At 44.9% G+C, this 24,491-nt stretch overlaps 1 protein-coding gene across 5 annotated transcripts in view; it reads left to right on the forward strand.

Moving 5' to 3' along the window:
* Nucleotides 1-24,491, forward strand: part of HDAC10 (histone deacetylase 10) — a 105,598-nt gene that overhangs the window by 71,202 nt on the left and 9,905 nt on the right. For 4 of the 5 annotated variants that reach the window (XM_068276355.1, XM_068276358.1, XM_068276357.1 and 1 more), the window contains exons 16-20: nt 3,023-3,108; nt 3,252-3,308; nt 14,227-14,311; nt 21,826-22,014; nt 22,172-22,334. In XM_068276355.1, the coding sequence (XP_068132456.1) occupies nt 3,023-3,108; nt 3,252-3,308; nt 14,227-14,311; nt 21,826-22,014; nt 22,172-22,334 (580 nt within the window). Of the gene's footprint in view, nt 1-3,022; nt 3,109-3,251; nt 3,309-14,226; nt 14,312-21,825; nt 22,015-22,171; nt 22,335-24,491 lie in introns of those variants that run through there. The other variant, XM_068276360.1, reaches the window with a different exon arrangement.

Here is a 24,491-nt window from a genome sequence, read left to right on the forward strand (position 1 = left end):
GGTGGTAAGATTGGTCTGTGATCTTTCATTTTCCAAAGACTATAGTCTGTGTGTATGCACCTTTGGTCGTGGAGAGGGCTGTTATCTGACTTTTATTATCTCAACTGTAAGTGAACTGTTTACGTTTTCTCTGCTAGAGGAGAAGTCATTACTTCACAGACTGCTCTGAAAGACTCATTTTGAATGCGGAGTGTTGTGGAATCTGCACATAATATAGAATGATGCAATGTTAGAAAAAACACTATATACCTAAAAATAAAAGTATGAGAATATTTTCTTTGCTGCTAACCTTCTAGTAATTATTCATAGTACACAACCAATTCACTATATCATATAATTTTTTTTTGCTTCAGTGTCTCTTTAAAGCACATCTGTAGTGGGAAAGAAGTCTGATACTTACTTTAAGAGGAAAAGCTCTGGATCCTATTGAGCCTGCCCTGTCCCCTCTCGGTCCCCTCGTTTCAGCGCTGTCCCCTGGTGAAGTTACGCTGCCTCCGGGAGACCTTGGAAGGCTTCAGGAGCACTTATGCATGGGCAGTACAGAGCCGCCTGTCTTCGGGAGCACTCAGAGACACGAGTGCTCCCGAAGCTTTTAGAGGTCCTCGAAGGTGTATTCCAGTTGGTCGAATATATACAATGGGGGTGACAGCACTGGAACAAGGGGGACAGGCAAGGCTCAGTAGAATTCAGAGCCTTCCCTCTCCATAGGGAAGTGTTTGTTGTTTTGTGTTTTTTGTTTTGTTTTGTTTTTTATCGCTTCAGTTTTACTTTAAAGAGAACCCGGGATGGGTATTTAAACTCTTAAGAGAACACAGAGGCATATCATGTGTGCTATGACATGCCTCTGTGTCCTTGATTGCTGCCTCTAAACCCTCCCGGGGTCTGCTGTGCCCCCCTGTAAAAAGCGCTATGCTAGCGACAATCCCGTTGTTGCTGGCCTTGTATTTACCTCCAGCCTGTCATTCTATCTGGGCTCCGCTACCCGCCTCAGTGAGCTTTCTCCAATCAGAAGCTAAGCCGCAACCTGGGAGGTACTTCCGGGATCGCTGTGGCATAGCTTCCGATTGGAGGAAGCTCACGGAGGCGGACAGAGGCAAGGGAGCCCAGATAGAATGACAGGCTGGAGTTAATTACAAGGCTAGCGACAAGGGGATTGTCTCTAGCATATCGCTTTTTACAGGGGGACTAGAGGCGGCAATACAGAGACACAGAGGCATGTCAGCGCACAGGATATGCCTCTGTGTCCTCTTAAGATTTTAAATACCCACCTCGGGTTCTCTTTAAAGCTGTTTTGGGGTGGGCTTCCTGGTAAACACAATACAATAGAATCCCTTTTATAGTGAACTCCAAGGGATAAGGGAAAGTAGTTTACTATATCAGAAGATTGCTACCGTGTTTCCCAGAAAATAAGACACTGTCTTATATTACTTTTTGCTCTAAAAGATGTGCTAGGGCTTATTTTCAGAGGATGTCTTATTTTTGGGCAAACACTGGTTGTTTTCCTATACAAAATTTGCATACTGTATGCCATGCTGAAACACATGCAACATACACAGAACTTGTGGTTTGCAGATATTGGCTCTCAATTACAAGAAATTGATTCTGCTGATCATGTGAGTTATTTGGGCATACACGGTACGTTTTCACCTGTGTAACCGAGCCGCTGATGGCTCGACTGATAATTTCCGACGTGTCCGATGACCCGCTGGATCGATTCCGCGCTCGATACCGGCGGGCAGGACAAAAGAATAAACGAAGATAAGATAAGAAGTGGACGACCGGGAATCGATCCGGGGGGACGCGCCGAAATCGAGCCAGCGGCTCGATTACACGGGTGACAACGTACCGTGTATGCCCAGCATAAGAGTCTATTTCTTGCAGGCAGAAAACTCTGTCAGGCTCCCCAGAGCTATGATAGGATAAGCTGTGTGTCCTGGGAAGAGGTGAAGTGCTGCTGATGCTTATCACAACAGATCAGGAGGGCTGGCTCCAACAAAAACACAAATTGCCTGACACTTAGGACTGTAGAACTCACATTATACTGCTGCTCTCCTGTATCCAGGCTTTGTATTGAGCGTGACTTGTTGGTGTCATGTGGGCTGCTGCCTAGCTAGGGCTTAAATTCGGGGGATGTCTTTCATTTCAAGCATTCTTGAAATTCCTGCTAGGTCTTATTCTCAGGGTATGTCTTACTTTAGGGAAGACACGGAATGTCAGAATTGGTCATACATTGTATATTTATACATATGCATTTGCTGGGACCAGAGGGCTGAGTTTATTATATCCAGAGGTTTGCTATAACAAGATTCTGCTATATTCTGCTTCTTGCCGATTCAGGGATTGGAGAATATTCTGCCTTCTCATGAAACTGCCTGTTGACTTGGAATTGACTAGAGGATATCCTCCTGATGTCCTGGCTTGCACTGTGTAAGAAACTGGTTGCATTTTTTTCTGTTGCATAGCCTGCAGACAGTGACGCTGCTATTCTGGCAAAACCACATTCTTAGTTTTTCGTATCTAATTTTTTATTACGTGTAATCAGTAATTATGTATATTTTTATGGCATCTCTGTATCTTGGATGAGAAGGACCTGTTATTTTGTATTATTAATTAATATTGATTATTGAGGACACCATTCCTATCACCGCTTGGTGATTTTTTTTTTTTATTTTTTTCTATTGTATTGTAATTTGTCAATAAAGATTTTTGGATTATATATTTCGGTTAGCATGGTGTGGTATAAGGGTACTATATCCTGTTTCCTGAAGCATTATGTTATGTCAACAGATTCCAATGTGAACATACCAGTCCAATATAACAAATTATCCGGTGCACAGCAACTCCTTAGTAGTAAAATTAGCCAAATCCCTGTTTATAAATTAGTCCAAACACTTTTAAGGCTGAGAAAATAAGGATGAACCAATTTTCATTATGTTTTTTGTAGTACCGGTATTCTGTTGCAAAATAATAATATAAAAAGTATACTTATTTATGCATGTAAACATTGTTTTTGTTTCACTAGACAAGGAACTGTATTGCAGTGTCACCATTCCCATCTCTTTCCACCCAAGTTGCATTGCAGCATTTATTAAACTTGGGCATGGAACGGTATGTCATTTTTAAAAATGTCTTTTTATATACTTTTACTATTAGTAATATTTTGTATGTCACCATTAAAGTAATTGTCTCAGTCACAACTGCATTGATTATTTCCAAAGTGCTTATTAGTTTGTATTGATGATTACTTGCAGGGTATTCTGTGTCATTATTGGCGAGATGGATACTAAAAATGATTTCCCAGATAATGGGTAAGCTGGCATTTTTTATATTTTTATACTGTATTATCTTGCACATATTGCCAATGTTTAAAGCAGTACTGCACTTGACACTAACGATGGCTATGCAATAGACTATTTTACCCATTGAGATCCGACAAATTAGATCTGCTAGAAATTGATGTTGCAAACTATGCCTGATCGATTTATGTCCAAAATTGGGGGATTGCGCAGGACAGAAAATTTTGCTCAATTGGCAGTGGCGTGGCAGCAAGTCGCTGGTGGCAGAGTGTTGGCAGCAGAGCTATTACCCCACCTGTCCCGCCAGTGCACCTCATGCTGCAGGGCTCCTCCTGTGTAATGTGGCAGAAGCTAGAGTTCAAACAGTAGAGGTCCAGTGTGTATGCTGCTAGACCTCTAGTGTTTGACCTCCAGGATTTGTCACATGACACAGGAAGAGTAGTGAAACTATGTGGATCTATAAGCTGGGAACACTGTCACCTCATGGTTTAAACTCTGAAATAGATTTTTCAGTGTATTTGGATGTATATGGGAAATGTTAACATCCTATGCACTCCCTTCCTGTATGTCCAAGAGATTGAGGGCCCAATTTTTTGTTGGATGTGTGTGGGCATCTATTGTTCATTCTATTCATCCTATCCACAGATTTGTGTATATTTGTGATAGCTCTCTGTATACTATGACTAGGGTTGCAACGGTATGAAATTCCACGGTATGATAACCGTCAAAAAAAAATACCACGGTATACAGTATTATACAATTATTTGGACCTGGGACCCCCCTCCCTTACATTAAATAATGTGCCCGTCCACCCCAGTGTGGGGTTCCCCACTCCCGCTGGAACTGTAAAATGGCTCACTCTGCTCCTGCAAAAGTCCTGGTGGCGTAAGACATAGGTGTAGCCAGTAGTAGGTGGCCGCAGCATAGGTAGCCAGGAATAGGGTGTAGGCAGTAGTAGGTGGCCGTAGCATAGGTAGCCAGGGATAGGGTGTAGGCAGTAGTAGGTGGCCGTAGCATAGGTAGCCAGGGATAGGGTGTAGGCAGTAGTAGGTGGCCATAGCATAGGTGGCCAGGGATAGGGTGTAGCCAGTAGTAGGTGGCCGTAGCATAGGTAGCCAGGAATAGGGTGTAGCCAGTAGTAGGTGGCCGTAGCATAGGTAGCCAGGGATAGGGTGTAGGCAGTAGTAGGTGGCCATAGCATAGGTAACCAGGGATAGGTGTAGCCAGTAGTAGGTGGCCGCAGCATAGGTAGCCAGGGATGGGGTGTAGGCAGTAGTAGGTGGCCATAGCATAGGTAGCCAGGAATGAGTGTAGCCAGTAGTAGGTGGCCATAGCATAGGTAGCCAGGGATAGGGTGTAGGCAGTAGTAGGTGGCCGTAGCATAGGTGGCCAGGAATAAGTGTAGATAGTAGTAGGTGCTGGCAGCATAGGTAGCTAGGGATACGGTGTAGGCAGTAGTAGGTGGCCGTAGCATAGGTAGCCAGGGATAGGTGTAGGCAGGATAGGTGGCCGCAGCATAGGTAGCAAGGGATAGGGTGTAGGCAGTAGTAGGTGGCCGTAGCATAGGTAGCCAGGGATAGGGTGTAGGCAGTAGTAGGTGGCGGTAGCATAGGTAGGCAGGATAGGTGGCCACAGCATAGGTAGCCAGGGATAGGGTGTAGGCAGTAGGAGGTGACCGTAGCATAAGTAGCCAGGGATAGGTGTAGCCAGTAGTAGGTGGCCGCAGCATAGGTAGCCAGGGATAGGTGTAGCCAGTAGTAGGTGGCCGCAGCATAGGTAGCCAGGGATAGGTGTAGCCAGTAGTAGGTGGCCGCAGCATAGGTAGCCAGGGATAGGGTGTAGGCAGTAGTAGGTGGCCGTAGCATAGGTAGCCAGGGATGGGGTGTAGGCAGTAGTAGGTGGCCGTAGCATTAGGTAGCCAGGAATAAGTGTAGCTAGTAGTAGGTGCTGGCAGCATAGGTAGCCAAGGATAGGGTGTAGGCAGTAGTAGGTGGCCGTAGCATAGGTAGCCAGGGATAGGGTGTAGGCAGTAGTAGGTGGCCGTAGCATAGGTAGCCAGGAATACGTGTAACTAGTAGTAGGTGGCCGCAGCATAGGTAGCCAGGGATAGGGTGTAGGCAGTAGTAGGTGGCCGTAGCATAGGTAGCCAGGGAAAGGGTGTAGGCAGTAATAGGTGGCCGTAGCATAGGTAGCCAGGGATAGGGTGTAGGCAGTAATAGGTGGCCGTAGCATAGGTAGCCAGGGATAGGGTGTAGGCAGTAATAGGTGGCCGTAGCATAGGTAGCCAGGGATAGGGTGTAGGCAGTAATAGGTGGCCGTAGCATAGGTAGCCAGGGATAGGGTGTAGGCAGTAATAGGTGGCCGTAGCATAGGTAGCCAGGGATAGGGTGTAGGCAGTAATAGGTGGCCGTAGCATAGGTAGCCAGGGATAGGGTGTAGGCAGTAATAGGTGGCCGTAGCATAAGTAGCCAGGGATAGGGTGTAGGCAGTAATAGGTGGCCGTAGCATAGGTACTTAGGGATAGGGTGTAGGCAGTAATAGGTGGCCGTAGCATAGGTAGCCAGGGATAGGGTGTAGGCAGTGCAGTCATAGGTGGCACAAGTGGAAAGGAAAAAATGCCGGCGATGTAATAATGCCTAAAATGTGCCCATCTTACCAGTCCAGTTTGTAGAGCTTGGGCTGGGCATTGAGTGGCAGCAGGATAACGAAGAATGGCAGAGGGATATCAGAGAACATTCAGCGCTTCACCGCGCAATACTAAAGAGGCAGATTTCAAAGGCTGTCTCTTGATTGGCCGTGATGGGCGGGACAAGAGCCCTGTTACTGAGCCAATCACTGCTCTCGCTCTTCTGCTGCGTGTGCGCTCCAGCCGATGGGGGAGCAGTCTCTGCGTTCCAGGTGCGTCATCATAGGGCGCGCGTCCCATCCGGCACCTGCGCAGTGCATCAGCAAGCCTCCTGCAACCAGGAAATAGCTTCGGGAGCTTGCTTTTCATGGAGGTAGACAGGGAAATGTGAATGGCGGCGGTGGCAGTGATGCGGAAGTGGCGATGATGCGGAAGCGGCGAAAGGCAGCGGGAAAAAATGGTATTTTGCAAATGTGCATGGTATGATTACCATGCACATTGAAACCGTGATATACCGTAATACCGGTATATCGCGGCAACCCTAACTATGACCATTAAGAGTGATCAGATGATGCAAAAGGAGACTGAATTGAAAGCATGTAATTAGTCTGAGTTGCTGAATAAAGCAAAACGATAGAAGTGGTGGATTGAATGAATGTGATTGGATAACGTTATTGTTCGTAGCGGAATAAACATTTCCAACTGATATATGGTAAAAAAAAATCCTTTACCTGGATCTCACCCAATGACCCACAGCTGTTAGCTATGAAACTTTTAATAACAATATGCATGCCCGCATAGATACGGAAAGTTCAGATCTGTAATGTGGGCAAGTTATGCCACTAACCAAGATGACGCCCGGAAACAAGTCAGGTGACCTGTAATCAGAGTAGATAATCGGAGTATATAACAGGTGAACCACTTCTCTCTGCCTTAAGCCACACCCTGAATAAGCCCATTGGGCGAAACATGTAGGTGGGAGGAGCTACAGGAGGCCGGCCGCGCCCACCGCTGTTCAGCCGCACACTGCTCGGAGCCTGATTCCCGATGCTGCTATCATGCTGGAAAACGGGTAGATCAAAGTTCACAGCCGCCGATGAGAGGATGCTACAAGTGTGAGTAATAGAGCCACTGCACATCCGTGGGGGAATGTGAAATGCAGGGACCTGGCGATCCCCCAAAGAGACTAAAGGCTCATACACACATCAGACTATAGTCTTTGGAAAATGAAAGATCACAGACCAATCTTACCACCCTTCATGTAGTATGAGAGCCATGCTCATAGTCTATGAGATCTGCAGATCATCATTAACACCTTGTTTAACTGACATTTATCTGCAGATCAGACATTCATCTGCAGATCTGAAAATCCATCCTGGTGGATCTGATCTGCAGATGAATGTCTGTTAAACAAGGTGTGTATGAGGATCTGCAGATATCATAGACTATGAATGCATTTTGCAGGAATAGATCTTTTGCAGATACTGATCTTTTGAATATCTGCAGCATCTTTGTGTGCAGCATCTTGCAAACATTTCTGTCTGATGGGGAGTTCAGCTTCATAGAATAGACTGTGAAGGTATGGCTCTCATACTACATGGAAGGGGGTAAAATTAGTCTGTGATCTTTCATTTTCCAAAGACTATGGTCTGATGTGTGTATGAGCCTTTACACGTGCTACTGGCTGCTCATGCTATATCCCTTATGCTATGCAAGAACTGCTGTTGGTTATATGGAATCAGTGCATTGCATTTTATGCTTAGACTTGCTACTCAGCTGAAAGTGGTGTGTGATGCACTAGTGATGGAACTGGCTTGCTACTTTAACCTTTGAGCTTATTTGAGCTACATCATACGGCTAACAGCCGTGCACTCGGAACTGCTATGGTATAACTCATTAATAACCTATAATTTTTGTGCATTTCATAGACTTACAATAAATTAAATTATCACACTTGGAGAACGGGTGAATTAGATAATTGACTGCTGTATTAGTAAAACCACTTTCCACATGCAATGCAAAATCAACCCCTTCCCCAAATTATTGCACCAGTCCCTTTAAAACAGAAATCCCATAACTAGTGTGCAGTTCATTGACTTGACTTCTATTCCTCAAATGTCCCAGTGCATAGGCCCTTAATTCAAAATTTGATGTTATTTCCGAGTTATGCACAGTTCATACTGCAGTATGCTTAGTTCATATGTGCTTTTACATGTTTACTCACGCTGCCCGGGACTTGTCAAGTTGTGCGCCACTACTGGTTTCCATACCGTATGTGTAGTTCTTTTCACTTTCAGGGTACCGCACTCCTGCTCACCTTTCAGATGGCTATGCGCCGTTTCTGCCGCTGTTGTTACCGCACTCGGGTATGCGCCTCACAGAATCTTCTCACCCCTTGCCTTAGCTTGAGTTTTTATCATGCGGGCGTCCCCGCTCTGCCTGGGGTTGGTGAATGGCTACCTACCTACCAGCTGAAAGGGGAAAAGTCTGTTGTGCTGTTGAGATATCAATATAAAGATTATGCACTATTGGGAAAAGACTCTCCTCGTTTGGTACAAGCAACAGAGAATTGTGTATTCTGAATGCAATAAAAAGAACTTTAGCGGTCTACTATTTTCAAACAGCTGTTGCAGTATATAGGGCAATTGCTACACCTTGGTGCATGCAAAATTATCCTGCTCAGTCATTGGTGTGCATGCATGTGGCTTGTGTGGATGTGGGTGCATGTTCAGAATCAGAAACTTTTATTTCGCCAAGCACGACTGGTCGTGCCCGGAATTGGGCTTGGCATACAGGCCTGAGTGTAGATATAAGCAAAAAATACAACAATCACATCAAATATACACACAGAGAGTTAAGAACACAGATCGTACAAAAGTTCACAGAGCAACAGACACCATCGTGGGCAGGCTTTTACGGTAAGCCGACGTGTAAGGGGGAGAATGAGAAAAAGATCAGCAGATGGGAATAGAGTGCATAGAGTTCAGTGAGTTTACGGCTGAGGGGAAGAAGCTGTTCCGGTGCCTTGAGGTCTTGGTGGCAATAGACCGGAATCTCTTCCCCAAGGGGAGGCGACTGAAGAAGCGGTAGCCTGGATGTGAGGGATCACTGGCTATCCTCAAGGCCCTGGAGTGCAGTCTGGAGTTGTAGAGGAAGTCCAGAGGGGGGAGTGGTTTGCCAATGATTCTCTCCGCTGATCTTATGACCCTCTGTAGCTTGTGCCTGTCGCCAGCAGAGGAACCGGCATACCAAACCAGGATGGAGGTGCAGAGGACAGATTCGATTGTGGCAGAGTAGAAACTCGTTAGGAGTTTCTGAGACATACCAAACTTCTTCAGTTGGCGGAGAAAGAATAGTCTCTGTTGGGCTATTCCTGAGTTTCTTATGTGTTTTTAATGGTTTTAAAATTTTGGTTTTAATTCATATCTGTAAAGTATTTTTTGATAATTGGCCATCGAGGCCTGGGCTAACTTTGTTGAAGGTGGTAGTGTTGTAATTCACAGTAAGAGTAGACACAGGGAGGAGCGCTGCGGCACAGGGAAAAGCTATCAAACATGGGAGGAGGAGACTTGGGCGGCCAGGCAAGTGGTGGTGGCTATAGAAATTTTAATCAATTTCATGCTGAAATAGATTGAAAATCTGTGTGTGGGCAGCCAATAGATCCCACTCTGATCAGATTTGACTAGAGAGGGATTTATCTGATGGTTGATCTGGTGGTGATCTATAACGCGTGGCAATTTCCCGTCAGATAGACTGGTCGAAACGATTACAACAAAGGGTAATATCCACACCAAGGCTATAAAAGTTCCATGAGCTGCCCAGAAGTAAAAAGTGGTCGAAACTATTATTTTTGACAGGTCCGATCTGATTTCGGATCGTTTTTCTGATTACTTATATACAAAATCAATCAGAAAAATTTAAATGAGATTGGATTTGTCGGAAATAATCTAGTCAACTTGTCCGTCTGAAAGAAAATTGCATGGTGTGTACCAGGCATAAGTGTTTGGCCACCTTTAGTGTGCTCAAAATAATTTGAAGCCTTGATCAATCATGCATTATTCTACATTACTGTTTTTAGAGCCAACCTTGTTGACCTTAGTATTTCACTCTTCTTATACTAATGGGGAACAAGCTGAAAGTGTGTGTTTTGAGCTGAAAGTGTGTGTTGGTCTCTGTAGAGGTAGTGAGTGTGGAAGGTTTGACAGGTTACTCAAGCAGAGTTAAACTGACTCTGTATACTAATTTCTGTTCAGGTGCTGTTGGCTCTGTCAGTACTGTGTATGAAGAACAGGCTGATACAGAGTCATTCTTGCAATGTCAACATTAACAATAAATGTAGTTGCATAGTAGTATTTTTGGAGTATGTTTTTATTTTATTAAAGAAAAAAAATCTATAGTAACACGATCACATACTGGCCAAAGCCTCGTTTTTAGGGAACTGTACATAAAGTAAAGTATGCTTAATCACTTGAGGACCACAGTGTTAGAGACACTGAAGCAAACTATTTTTGCCAATTTTACCTTCTGATTTGCTTCAGTGCTCGCATAACAAGTAATCCGCCGTGTCCCTGCCGCTAACCGAGGGCTGCAGAGCCCCCAAATCCCTCTGCAAATATCCATGACCAACTTGGTTGTGGATTTTGCTGCGCTGAGGGGCAGAGCTTCCAGCTGTAGCTCTGCCCCTCCTGACGTCAATCGCCGCCTCTCTCCTCTCTGTGAAGGAAGAGTGAGAGGGGCGGGAAGAGGCGGCGATGTGCCGCGATTGACGTCTGGAGGGGCAAATCTGAAGCTGAAAGCTCTGCCCCTTTCAGGAAATACCTGCCGGATTGCCCTCCCGGGGATTTGGGGGGCTCTGCAGCCCTCATTTAAGAGCACTGAAGCGAATCATAAGGTAAAATTGGCAAAAATGGTACGCTTCAGTGTCTCTTTAAACCCCCCTAGTGACCAGGGCATTTTTTTACTTAATAGTCCACTGTAGCTTTAAGGCCAAGCTGCAGGGGCCGTACAACTCAGCACACAAGTGATTTCCAAACACCTCCCCCAATTATTTTTTACATAAATCAGACAATTTTTTAAAAATTTATTTTGCTACCCTCCCCCAGCCAGCCAGTTATCGTGATAGACTGTCATAGGCTTCAGCCTATGACAGTGGATCTTTTTGGTGAGTGCCAGGGGGACAGCCGTGTGACAAAGCGCTGTACACTGTTAAAAGATGGCGAAACAGTTTTAACAGTCTCCAAGCAGTGATCGCCGCTGGGAGACTGAAGGTGGAGCGGAGCTCCGCCTTCCAAACAGAGATGCGCGCGCGATCTCCTGCTAGCTTCATTAAAAGCCTTTCACGCCAATCGGCGTGGAGCGGTCGGCAAGTACTTAAAGGAATCATCAGGCTATATATATATATATATATATATATATATATATATATATATATATATATATATATATATATATATATATATATATATATATATATATATATATATATATATATATATATATATATATATATATATATATATATATATATATATATATAATATGAGAGAGAGAGAGCTACTTACCTGGGGCCTCCTCCAGTCCCTGGCGGCTTATGTGACCCTCACTGCAGCTCTGCTGCTTCTGTGCGGCTGTGCTGCTTGTGCTCACGTAGCGGCTGCTCGCACAGGTGCAGAAGCAGCTGATCTTGCAGGGCCGGTGTCTGCAATGGAGGGGACCCCGGAGACCGTCTGGGAGCGGAGCAACACATAAGCTCCCAGGGGCTGAAGGAAGCCCCAAGTAGATCTGCTTTTTTAAAAAAATTGCCTTATGATTCCTTTAGCCACTTCTGCCGCTGGGATGTGAGCCTCACGTCCGCAGCGGCAGCTGCCACAGCCGCAGGGATGCGCTAGTCATGTTGCCAGGAGCGTTGGGGAGGATTTGCTGCAGGGGACAAAAGTCCCCTGTGCCAATCCGTGCATGTCCGCCGAGAATGAACACTGTTTTAGCTCAAAAACAGTGTTCATTCTGAAATAGATCCGCCACACTTCCTCCCGCCACCGATAGTTAGATTTATGAATGGGAAAATGTTCCCATTCATTAATTTACCTGCAGGCCACCGTGATCGCAGGCATCCGTTGATACCTGAGTCACTTCCTTAGTTACAATGTAGCAGCACATTGCTTCCTATTGCATACGTTATTGTATGGGAATAGGAAGCGCTCAATGGGGACATCTTGTGGCATAATATTAAAATTACACCTACTATTACACCTAAAATAACATTTTTTAATATCTTTGTCAAGAGGGCATATTATTATTAAATTATGGGCTAAAAATTTGTAATGGATGTAAAACTGAAAAAATGCATGTCTTTTTCCAAACAAAATATTGTCACCATACATTATACTAGGGATATAATTTTAACGTTGTAATAACTGGGACAAATGGCCAAATAAAATGTGTGGATTTTAAAGAGGAGCTGTTAGGTATAAAAAACACATATATCAGTAGCTTAATATTGGCTGTACTTACATTACATATGCATTTCACTGTCCACGTTTGGATTTCACAGAATTTTTATATAGTATTTGCAGAGATTGATGCTCCTGACAGCTCATGGCAGGTTCCATGTTTGACTGACTGGTATGAAGCCAATTGTGATGTAATATCCTCCTTTATTCTGCTTCCTGATTGGTGATTCTTTAGCCCTCCCAAGCCCCAGCCCTCAGACACTCCCACCAGTCTTTGGTCTAACGGGGCATAATGACGGTCACTCAGGGGGAGGGGGGGGGGGGTGCGGGCGTTCGTGCTGTCAGTGTGTGGGGGGAGGGTGCGGGCGATCGTCCTGGGGAGGCTGTCATATCAACAGAGGTGGGCCGTTTTAGTAGTTCTATACTGGGAAGTCCGGATCTTTTCAATGATTCGAATCGGATCATTGAAAAGATCCGAATCTTTGAATCATTTGCAGCAGTGAGAGAAGCTGCAGTTCCTATTTCTTCCAGACATCCACTGTGAACCGAATCTCGGATGATTCGACTCACAAAAAAGATCCGGATCAAAGATCCGAATCATTCATGATCGGACAACACTACTGTGCAGTGAATATTAACCACTTCAGGATTCTGCGTACGCTTAAGTACGCCCCTGAATCCTGAAGTGAATCGCGGCTCGCAGGGTAAATGTAAACACACGGGGAAGATCTTCCCCGGTGTTTACATACAAACGGCGCTGCTGCGCAGCAGCGCCATAGGGGAGATCGGCGATCCCCGGCCTCTGATTGGCCGGGGATCGCCGGCATCTGATAGGCTAAAGCCTATCCCATCAGGCGCAGGACGGAAATCCGTCCTGCACCGCTCACGGAGGGAGAGGGAGGGAAGGGGAAGGAGGCCAGGAAGCGCTGCGGAGGGGGGCTTTGAAGAGCCCCCCCCCCCGCAAGCGCAAGACCCCCCCCCAGCAGGACATCCCCCTAGTGGGGAAAAAAGGGGGAAAGTCTGATCGGCCTGGTTGCTATCTGATCGGTGCTGCGGGCTGGAGAGCCCACGCAGCACCGATCAGCAAAAAAAAACCTGGCACAGAAGTGGTTAATTAGCCATGTGGCTAGGAACAATAGCGGACTCGTGCAGTATACTCTAATGCAACATGTGCACTGTGAACAGCACATTGATTTTTCAGTACTGAGAGTTAGGCTGCAAGTTACAGGCTGCTGTAACATGAGCCTGTAACTTCCCACTGTGAAAGCAGCCTTAGGGCAGGATAGGGAAATGAAGGGGAGGACCAAGGGAGTGCAGTAGGGAGAAGAAGCAGCCCCAGCATGCTCTGCAGTATCTGTTATGCGGCCTCCTTAGGAGTTTGGGAATAAAGAGGATTGCTATTCAGCCAACAACAAAGTAAGAGAGCTTTTTAACTTCAGTATTGCCTTTTTGGCTTCCTTCTAAACTGTTTAACACAGGAGAATTGATGGTTTAAATTAGCTTTTGTAGCCTAACAGTTACTCTTTAATTACAGTAGCATTAATTATTTTAAAACTATAATGGCTGAAAACTGAGAAACAATGATTTTTTTCATTATAATGCATTTAGAATAAAATAATTCTTAGCATAATGTACCACCCAAAGAAAGCCTAATTGGTGGTGGAAAAAACAAGGTATAGATCATTTCGCTGTAGTAGTGATAAAGTTATTGGGGTATGAAGGGGAGGAGCGCTGAAATGTGAAAATTCCTCTTGTCCATAAGGTGAAAAACACCCGCGGGCTGAAATGGTTAAAAGACATTTTTTTTATTTTTTTTTTAATCCCCAAAATGACAAATATGCTTTACATTTTACAGGACAAGTCTCATACTAAGAATATCTGGTGGAAGCACAACTAAAAGGATTGACTCAAAGTATCATTGTTTTGTTAAGTGGAATGAAGTGAGTGAAACCTTAGTTCATATTATGCAATCAGTGCAAGGCTTAAAAGGCATGAGCCTATACCGCCTCAACATGTGAGCACTTGGCCAGTGCACTGGTCTTGTATCTGCATGTAGATACCGTACTTGTGAGGTCTAAGTCTAGTATGCTCTTGTGTCCAGAACAAAACAATGCAGGGAGGATAGATGGGGCAATGCCAAGTGACAAATATATAAAGAAGTATGAAAAGCTGAAGAAGTACCAGGACCTTAAAGAGGAGCTAGAGAATGTGAAAAGTGGTGCATGATCTTGGGTTGAGGAAGACAAGCCAACTATTTTTTTTGCCATGTTTATTTCCTTTTAAACAATACCAGTTGCCTGGCTGTCCTGCTGATCCTCTGCTTCTAATACTTTTAGCCACTGACCCTGAGCATGCAGATAAGGTGCTCTAACTGTAGTCAGACTAGATTAGCTGCATACTTGTTTCAAATGTGTGTGATTCAGATGCTACTACAGCCAAATAGATCTGCAGGACTGCCAGGCAACTGGTATAATTCAAAAAGAAATAAATATGGCAGCCTTCATATACTTCTTGCATCAGGTTCCCTTTAATGGCTGTCTTTCACAAAGGAAAATGGGATGCTAGAATGCGTTTAGATGCCAGTACTGTATGCCTCAGGGAACACATACTATTTAGCATTTGGTAGCTTTGACTTTCTTAACCACTTGCCGACTGCCCACTACCTATGGGTGTCGGCAAAGTGGTACCCCCAGGACCGCATGACGCCGATCGGTGGCACTACCTGGGGGACTGAGTAGCCGGGGATCGAGCGCATAGATACACGCGCATCCGCCGGCATTAGGCTCCGCCCACCCGCGACGTCAACCCGCCGGCCAATTGGCAGCGCCGGCGGGTTGTTAACCCCCGATCTGCCCGATACAAAGTGTACAATACACTTAGTTAAGCTAACAAAGTGTATTATACAGGCTGCCTCCTGCCCTGGAGGTCCCAGTGATCTAGGGACCACCAGGGCAGGAGGCATCCCTTCTAGTAAACACAAAAGCACACTGATCCTGCCCCCTGATCGCCCACAGCACCCCTCAGACCCTGATCACCCCCTCAGACCACTGTTTGCACCCAATCACCCCCCTAATCACCCATCAATCACTCTCTGTCACTATCTGTCAATGCTATATTTTAGATTAGGTCCTAAACTGCCCTGTCAATCACCCCCTGTCACCACCTTTTACTGCCAGCCATCAGATCAGACCCTAACCTGCCCCTTGCGGGCACCTGATCACCCGCCTATACCCTCAGGTTGCCTGCAGACCTGCCCTCAGTTCACCTCCCAAGTGCATTGTTTACATCTGTTCTCCCCTCTAATCACCCACTGATCACACATCAATCACCCCTGTCACCACCTGTCACTGCTACCCATCAGATCAGACCCTAATCTGCCCTTGCTGGCACCCAAACATCCACTCACACCCTCAGATCACCCTCAGACCCCCGCCCTGATCACCTCCCCAGTGCATTGCTTGCATCTATTCCCCCCTCTAATCACACCCTGAGACACCCATAAATCACCTCCTGTCACCCCCTAGCACACCTACCTATCAGATCAGGCCCTAATCTGCCCCCTGTGCCCCCCCCCCCCCCCCCATCACTCGGCCAAACCCTCAGATCCCCTTCCGATCACCTCCCCAATGCATTGATTGCATCTATTCTCCCCTCTAATCACCCCCTGAGACGCCCATCAATCACCTCCTGCCACCACCTGTCACCCCCAGCACTCCTATCCATCAGATCAGGCCCTAATCTGCCCCCTGTGGGCTTCTGATCACCCGCCCCAACTTTCACCCGCCCCACCGCAGTGACAGAATTTTTTTTTTTTTGATCACTGCTGGTCTCTACGACTTAATTGTGGCCGAGACCAACCGTTATGCCACACATACCTATGCTGGGTGGGGAAAATATCTCTGTAAATGGACAATTGTGTGTAAAAAAAAAAATCTCTTTTACGGAGATATTTCTCCCACCCAGCATGGGTATGTGTAAAAATACACCCCAAAACACATTATACTATTTCTCCTGAGTACGGCGATACCACATGTGTGACACTTTTTTGCAGCCTAGGTGCGCTAAGGGACTCAGTCTTATGAGCACCTTTAGGCTTCACAGGGGTGCTTACAATTTAGCACCCCCCAAAATGCCAGGATAGTAAACACACCCCACAAATGACCCCATTTTGGAAAGTAGACACCCCAAAGTATTCAGAGAAGGGCATGGTGTGTCCGTGGCAGATTTCATTTTTTTTTGTCACAAGTTAGCAGAAATGGAAACTTTTTTTTTTGTTTGTCACAAAGTGTCATTTTCCGCTAACTTGTGACAAAAAATAAAATTTTCTATCAACTCGCCATGCCTCTTAGTGAATACTTCGGGATGTCTTCTTTCCAAAATGGGGTCATTTGGGGGGTATTTATACTATCCTGGAATTCTAGCACCTTATGAAACATGACAGGTGCTCAGAAAAGTCAGAGATGCTTTAAAATGGGAAAATTCACTTTTGGCACCATAGTTTGTAAACTCTATAACTTTTACCCAAACCAATAAATATACACTTATTGGATTTTTTTTTTATCAAAGACATGTAGCACAATACATTTAGACAAAATGTATATAGACATTTTACTTTATTTGAAAAATGTCAGCACAGAAAGTTACTTTTTTTGATGAATATAATAAAAACTAGAAATCACAGCAGCAATCAAATAGCACCAAAAGAAAGCTGTATTAGTGACAAGAAAAGGAGGTAAAATTCATTTAGGTGGTAGGTTGTATGACCGAGCAATAAACAGTGAAAGCTGCAGTGGTCTGAGTGGAAACAAAGTGTCTGGTCCTTAAAGCAGACCCAAACCAAACATTTTTTTAATTAAAAATATTTAGTTGCACCACTCTGGCACATACAAAGATAAACACTCCTTCAAGCCTATGAGCATTTCAGAACATGCTTTTCACCCTTCTCTTTTCATAGCTAGTTATACTGGGGGCAGCCATTAGCAATTCCTCCATTGCCAGACACCATCTACTCCACCAGTTTGCCGGAAATATCCCGGCAATTTGAAAGGAAGGGAGGGGTTCCTCCAATAAATGTAAAATATTTTAGTTTTGTCATCATGCAGCTGAAAAAAGTCTGCTATTTATTATTAGAAGTTAGAAAATAGATTTTATTTCTGAAATCTTGTATTTTTAATTTGGGTCCACTTTAACCTCCTTGACGGTATGGACGAGTATACCCGTCCATTACCGCCGGAGGTCGCCGCTCAGGCCCTGCTGGGCCGATTTTTATGAAATAAAAAGCAGCACACGCAGCCGGCACTTTGCCAGCCGCGTGTGCTGCCTGATCGCCGCCGCTCTGCGGCGATCCGCCGCGAGCAGCGGCGAAAGAGGGTCCCCCCAGCCGTCCGAGCCCTGCGCAGCCGGAACATATAGTTCCAGCCAGCGCTAAGGGCTGGATCGGAGGCGGCTGACGTCAGGACGTCGGCTGACGTCCATGACGTCACTCCGCTCGTCGCTATGGCGACGATATAAGCAAAACAAGGAAGGCTGCTCATTGCAGCCTTCCTTGTTTATTCTAGGCGCCGGAGGCGATCGAAAGAACGCCTCCGGAGCGCCATCTAGTGGGCTTTCATGCAGCCAACTTTCAGTTGGCTGCATGAAATAGTTTTTTTTTTTATAAGAAAAAAACCCTCCCGCAGCCTCCCTGGCGATTTTAATAGAACGCCAGGGAGGTTAAGGGGTTTTAAGACTGCAGTCCTTAAGCGGTTAAAGGACAACTTACCTGAGTGAGATGCCATATTTTTTTCCTTTTAACCTCTTGAGGACTACAGTGTTAAACCCCCCTAAAGACCAGGCCAGGAGGCCGCAATAGCAGCATAGGGGGCAATATACAGGCTGGGAACGCGAACAATCACTCGCATTCCCATGCCTGTCGGCCGGTGACTGCCAAACCGGAAGTGCTCTCCGGCGGGTCCTGGGACATCGGAGCGGAGCTGCGAGGGCACCGATCGGCTGCTGGGGGCTGAGGGAAGACCCAGGTGAGTAAATCTCATTTTTTACAGTTGACTTAAGGATCACTTTAAAGGGGCACTATGGCGAAAAATTTTAAATATGTGCAAACCTAGACAAATAAAAAGTACATTTTTTTTTCCAGAGTTTAAGGAGCCATAAATTACTTTTCTCCTATGTTACTGTCACTTACAGTAGGTAGTAGAAATCTGACAGAACCGACAGGTTTTGGACTAGTCCATCTCTTCATAGGGGATTCTCAGCAAGGCTTTTATTCTTTTATAAAGATATTCCCTAAAAAGATTTAAACAATGATGCTGGCCAGCTTCCCTGCTTGCTACACAGAGCCTGCAATTTCCACCTCCGTAATATCTCCAAGATCCGCCCCTTCTTAACCCCGGACACGACCAAACTGCTCATCCATGGCCTCATCATCTCCCGCCTTGATTACTGTAACTCCCTCCTTTCTGGCCTCCCCCTGAAACGCACTGCCCTTCTTCAATCAGTGATGAACGCGGCTGCAAGACTCATCCATTCTTCGCACCGCTCTGCATCCACATCTCCCCTTTTTTGAATCCCTGCACTGGCTCCCTATCCGTTTCAGGATACGTTTCAAGATTCTATGCCTGGCGTATAAATCTGTGCACAAAACCTGCCCTACCTACATCTCTGAGCTTGTTCACAAGTATACACCAGGTCGCCCCCTCCGTTCCTCCAACGACCTTCGCCTCACCACCCCACGCATTTCACACTCCCATGCCCGCCTGCAGGATTTCTCAAGAGCTGCCCCCACCCTCTGGAATGCCCTTCCACCACCCATCAGACTTGCTCCCTCTTTCAACACATTCAAGCAAGCCCTCAAAACCCACCTCTTTATGATGGCCTACCCACCTCCTACCACACAGTAACTCTCTAAGGAATATTTAACAGCCCCACCTAGTGTTTCCACCCCTCCCTTTAGATTGTAAGCCTCTGGCAGGGTCCTCTACTCCCTAGTGTAATCTACAGGATCATGTGCTCCTGTCCTATGACAGCCTGTACTTGTATTACTGGGCCTACCTAACCAGCCCATATTGCATGATCATGTATTTTGTACAGTTTGTATGTATGACTTTGTTCTATGTGTATAACCCTATGTATGTCATCCTTGTATCATTGTATATATTTATTGTCCAGCGTTGCGTAATATGTTGGCGCTATATAAATACAAATAATAATAATAATAAACAGGTTTTTGGCAGTTGGACAGAGCAACTACCATTCACTAAGTGCTTCTGAAAATAAATAAATCCCTGTGAATCCCCCCATGAAGAGATGGACTAGTCCAAAACCTGTCGCTTATGTCAGATTTCTACTACCTACTGTAAGTGACAGCAACATAGGAGAAAAGTAATGTATGGCTCATTTTACTCTGGAAGAAACACACTTGTTATTTGTATATGTTTACGTGTATTTTAAATTTTACAATTTTTCACTATAATGCCTCTTTAAAGATGCATACCTTTCTGTAGCTTGTGCTTTCCCCTGTCATTTGATGCCTGAATCGCCTTTCTACACCAAATAGTTTTCTTCAATTTAAAAATCACGGCTGCCATCTTGGCTATGTTATAGCTTCCAGGTCACCCCTGTCTTCTCTGTTAGAGAAGTGCATCACTGAATGAAGCAGGAAGAGGAAGTGACGGGCATGGCCATTGCAAGAGGCTCCTCCAGAGGGGTCATAGCACGACTTTGTTGGAAGTCATCTGGCTTAAAGGCATGCCCATTAGAGGTGCTCAGAGTCCCTTTACGGGTAAAATGGCCTGTAAGCTGAAGTGGCTAAACACCATTTAGGCTCAGTTCACACTTTGACAGACTTGTGTCATATCCATACGGACAAATTTGCTGTACCACAGACTGGACCATTTCTCAAGATGAATGGCTATGGAGTCTTGCTGGAGAAATATATGCAGGTTGGATTTTAGACTGCTGCCTGTTTTAGCCATGCAGTTTCATCACTTCTCTTCCCGTCTGCCCTAAAGTACTCCACACAGACCAGAGCCTCTGGCTGACCTAATCTGTAGAAATCCAGTGCAGGTATCAACCGATTTTAAAACTCCCTAAAAAAAAAAAGTACTATATTTTTCAAAATATAAGACTTTTTCTCCCCCAAAACTTGGGGAGAAAAGTGGTGCGTCTTACATTCCAAAGATATGAAATTTTGCTATGCAGAGTGAGCAGGAAAGCTCTGCGACACTCTCCCTCTGGCTCCGTGTCCGGCATCCTCTGCAATCCTCTCCTCCTGGCCGTGCGCTGCTCTTCTGTTGCAGTGGAAGGCAGGGACACCGACCGTAGTGCACTGTGTAGAACTGCAGTTTAGTTTAGTGTAATTAAGGGCAGTGAAGTGTAGTTTAGCATTAATTGTAGTGTAGTTTAGTGCAGTGTAGTTAAAGTGTAGTGTTGTGTATTGTTGTGCAGCATAGTTAGTAGGGTAGCAGAGATAAGTGTAGTGTAGTTGGTAGGGGCAACAGGGATTAGTGTAGTGTAGCTAGCTGGGCAGTGTAGTGTAGATAGAATAGCTTAGATACAGTTTTAGGGGGTAAAGGGTCCATAAGACGCCCCTGCACTATAGATGCACCTAGGTTAATGTTCCAAACCCCATTCCCCCCCCCCCCCCCCCCCCCCCAACCTCTAAACCTAGGTGCATCTTATGTGCCGAAGGGTCTTATATTCCCACAAATAAGGTATATGTACATACATTTGTGGGAGTTTTCCCTCAAAAAGTTCTTTAACTACATCCGAACCGCGCTAATTATAATCTACACCCTGTTTTGATGGCTATCTGGCTGCCAGGGCGTAGATTTCAATTAGCCTCCGCTGCGCGCATCTACCGTTTTCGTTGCTCTCGCCACTGAATCCTTGCTGTCTCCCATCGCAGCTCACTCGCCCTGCAGTCTCTATGATGGCAGAGCCCTGTGAACGGGTCAGGAGCCGATTTCATTGGCTCCTGACCCTGTCTTTCAATGTAAGCAACTCCCATTGGTTTACATTAAGAGAAAGGGCCAGGAGCCAATGAAAGCGGCTCCTGGTTGGCTCACAGGAACTCTGCCATCATAGAGATGGCAGAGTGGGTGGCCCAGGTTCGTGACGGTGACGGCGGTTGTTGCGGGTATGTGCAGTGATTTGTCCGGATTCCGCCGTTTATATCAGCTGTCTCTGTCCTTAAAGGGGCAGAGGCCGCTGGTACTTAAGTGGTTAACATGTACTTCAATGGCCTGCTGTATGGGCATTCCAAATGCAGTGAAAACCTTGTTACTTTATAGTTACCTGATGGGGTCAAATCAGTAATGTATTACAATTACTGATTTAATGAGGAATGAGTTGAGCTGTAACAAGTGCACATATCCTTTCTGATGCTAGCATTACTTTAAGCAATTTGTCGTTTTTTTTTTTTTTTTTGTTTTTTTGTTTTTCCCCCTTCTCTTCCTAGAGTACTGGTGAAAGCAGCAGCTTCTTCTATCCTCTCTTCAGATTTATCCTTCCACTGGCCTATAGCTACCAGCCAGAGCTTATTTTAATAGCTGCTGGGTGTGACAGAACCATCAGCAACAAGGATATTCTTCTTCTCACTAGTCTGCTACAGGGAGTAGCAGAAGGAGCACTTCTTGCCTTGGTTCAGGTAAGCTGCAAGTACATTAGTCTGCATGATGCATCTAGATCTGGGAAAAGCTAGAAAAGTGTTTCATTAGAGTTGCATATGCAAAGAGACAAAACTTAAAGTGTAATGCAGAAGGGTGCATACTATGTTATGTTTTTCATTTCACCCATTTTTTCAGGAATCTGAACCAGAGCTTACAGAGAACCTCTGCAACATTCTGGCAGGATGCAATTCTGGGATGGATTTTGGTCCTTTTAAACCTCCTACTGAAGAATGTGTGCTAAATTTAAAAAAAGAGCTTATTGCCATGGAGGAAGAGTGGAAATTACTGAAGTGTTTAGGTGAGTTAATGCACCCATGCACAGTAAGGCAGATTTATCCAAACCAGCACAGGGAAGATTTAAGTAAAAACAGGGCAGGATTCTGATTGGCTGCTCTGGGTAACTGTGTTATATACTGTAGAATACTGAATCAAGTAGCGCTAAAAAGACTTATGCTTTATTAACCACTTGAGGACCACAGTCTTTTCGCCCCTTAAGGACCAGAGCCTTTTTCTCCATTCAGACCACTGCAGCTTTCACGGTTTAATGCTCGGTCATACAACCTACCACCTAAATGAATTTTACCTCCTTTTCTTGTCACTAATACAGCTTTCTTTTGATGCTATTTGATTGCTCCTGCGAGTTTTACTTTTTATTATATTCATCAAAAAAGACATGAATTTTGGCAAAAAAATGATTTTTTTAACTTTCTGTGCTGACATTTTTCAAATAAAGTTAAATTTCTGTATACATGCAGCGCGAAAAATGTGGACAAACATGTTTTTGATTAAAAAAAACCCATTCAGTGTATATTTATTGGTTTGGGTAAAAGTTATAGCGTTTACAAACTATGGTGCCAAAAGTGAATTTTCCCATTTTCAAGCATCTCTGACTTTTCTGCGCACCTGTCAGGTTTCATGAGGGGCTAAAATTCCAGGATAGTACAAATACCCCCCAAATGACCCCATTTTGGAAAGAAGACATCCCAAAGTATTCAGTGAGAGGCATGGTGAGTTCATAGAAGATTTTATTTTTTGTCACAAGTTAGCGGAAAATAACACTTTCTGACAAAAAAAAGAAAAAAAAAAAAGTTTCCATTTCTTCTAACTTGCAACAAAAAAAAATGAAATCTGCCACGGACTCACTATGCTCCTCTCTGAATACCTTGAAGTGTCTACTTTCCAAAATGGGGTCATTTGTGGGGTGTGTTCACTGTCCTGGCATTTTGGGGGTGCCTAATTGTAAGCACCCCTGTAAAGCCTAAAGATGCTCATTGGACTTTTGGCCCCTTAGCGCAGTTAGGCTGCAAAAAAGTGCCACACATGTGGTATTGCCGTACTCAGGAGAAGTAGTATAATGTGTTTTGGGGTGTATTTTTACACATACCCATGCTGGGTGGGAGAAATATCTCCATAAATGACAATTGTTTTATTTTTTTTACACACAATTGTCTATTTATAGAGATATTTCTGCCACTCAGCATGGGTATGTGGAAAAATACACCCCAAAACACATTATACTACTTCTCCTGAGTACGGCGATACCACATGTGTGGCACTTTTTTGCACCCTAACTGCGCTAAGGGGCCCAAAGTTCAATGAGTACCTTTAGGATTTCACAGGTCATTTTGAGAAAATTCGTTTCAAGACTACTCCTCGCGGTTTAGGGCCCCTAAAATGCCAGGACAGTATAGGAACCCCACAAATTACCCCATTTTAGAAAGAAGACACCCCAAGGTATTCCGTTAGGAGGATGGTGAGTTCATAGAAGATTTTTTTTTTTTTTGTCACAAGTTAGCGGAAATTGATTTTAATTGTTTTTTTTCACAAAGTGTCATTTTCCGCTAACTTATGACAAAAAATAAAATCTTCTATGAACTCACCATACTCCTAACGGAATACCTTGGGGTGTCTTCTTTCTAAAATGGGGTCATTTGTGGGGTTCCTATACTGCCCTGGCATTTTAGGGGCCCTAAACCGTGAGGAGTAGTCTTGAAACCAAATGTCGCAAAATGACCTGTGAAATCCTAAAGGTACTCATTGGACTTTGGGCCTCTTAGCGCACTTAGGGTGCAAAAAAGTGCCACACATGTGGTACCGCCGTACTCAGGAGAAGTAGTATAATGTGTTTTGGGGTGTATTTTTACACATACCCATGCTGGGTGGGAGAAATATCTCTGTAAATGACAATTGTTTGATTTTTTTTTACACACAATTGTCCTTTTACAGAGAGATTTCTCCCACCCAGCATGGGTATGTGTAAAAATACACCCCAAAACACAATATACTACTTCTTCTGAGTACGGCGATACCACATGTGTGACACTTTTTTGCAACCTAGGTGCGCTAAGGGGCCTAACGTCCTATTCACAGGTCATTTTGAGGCCTTTGGATTCTAGACTACTGCTCACGGTTTAGGGCCCCTTAAATGCCAGGGCAGTATAGGAACCCCACAAGT

This window comes from Hyperolius riggenbachi, chromosome 3 (assembly GCF_040937935.1).
Source record: "Hyperolius riggenbachi isolate aHypRig1 chromosome 3, aHypRig1.pri, whole genome shotgun sequence".
NCBI classification, from domain to species: Eukaryota; Metazoa; Chordata; class Amphibia; order Anura; family Hyperoliidae; genus Hyperolius; species Hyperolius riggenbachi.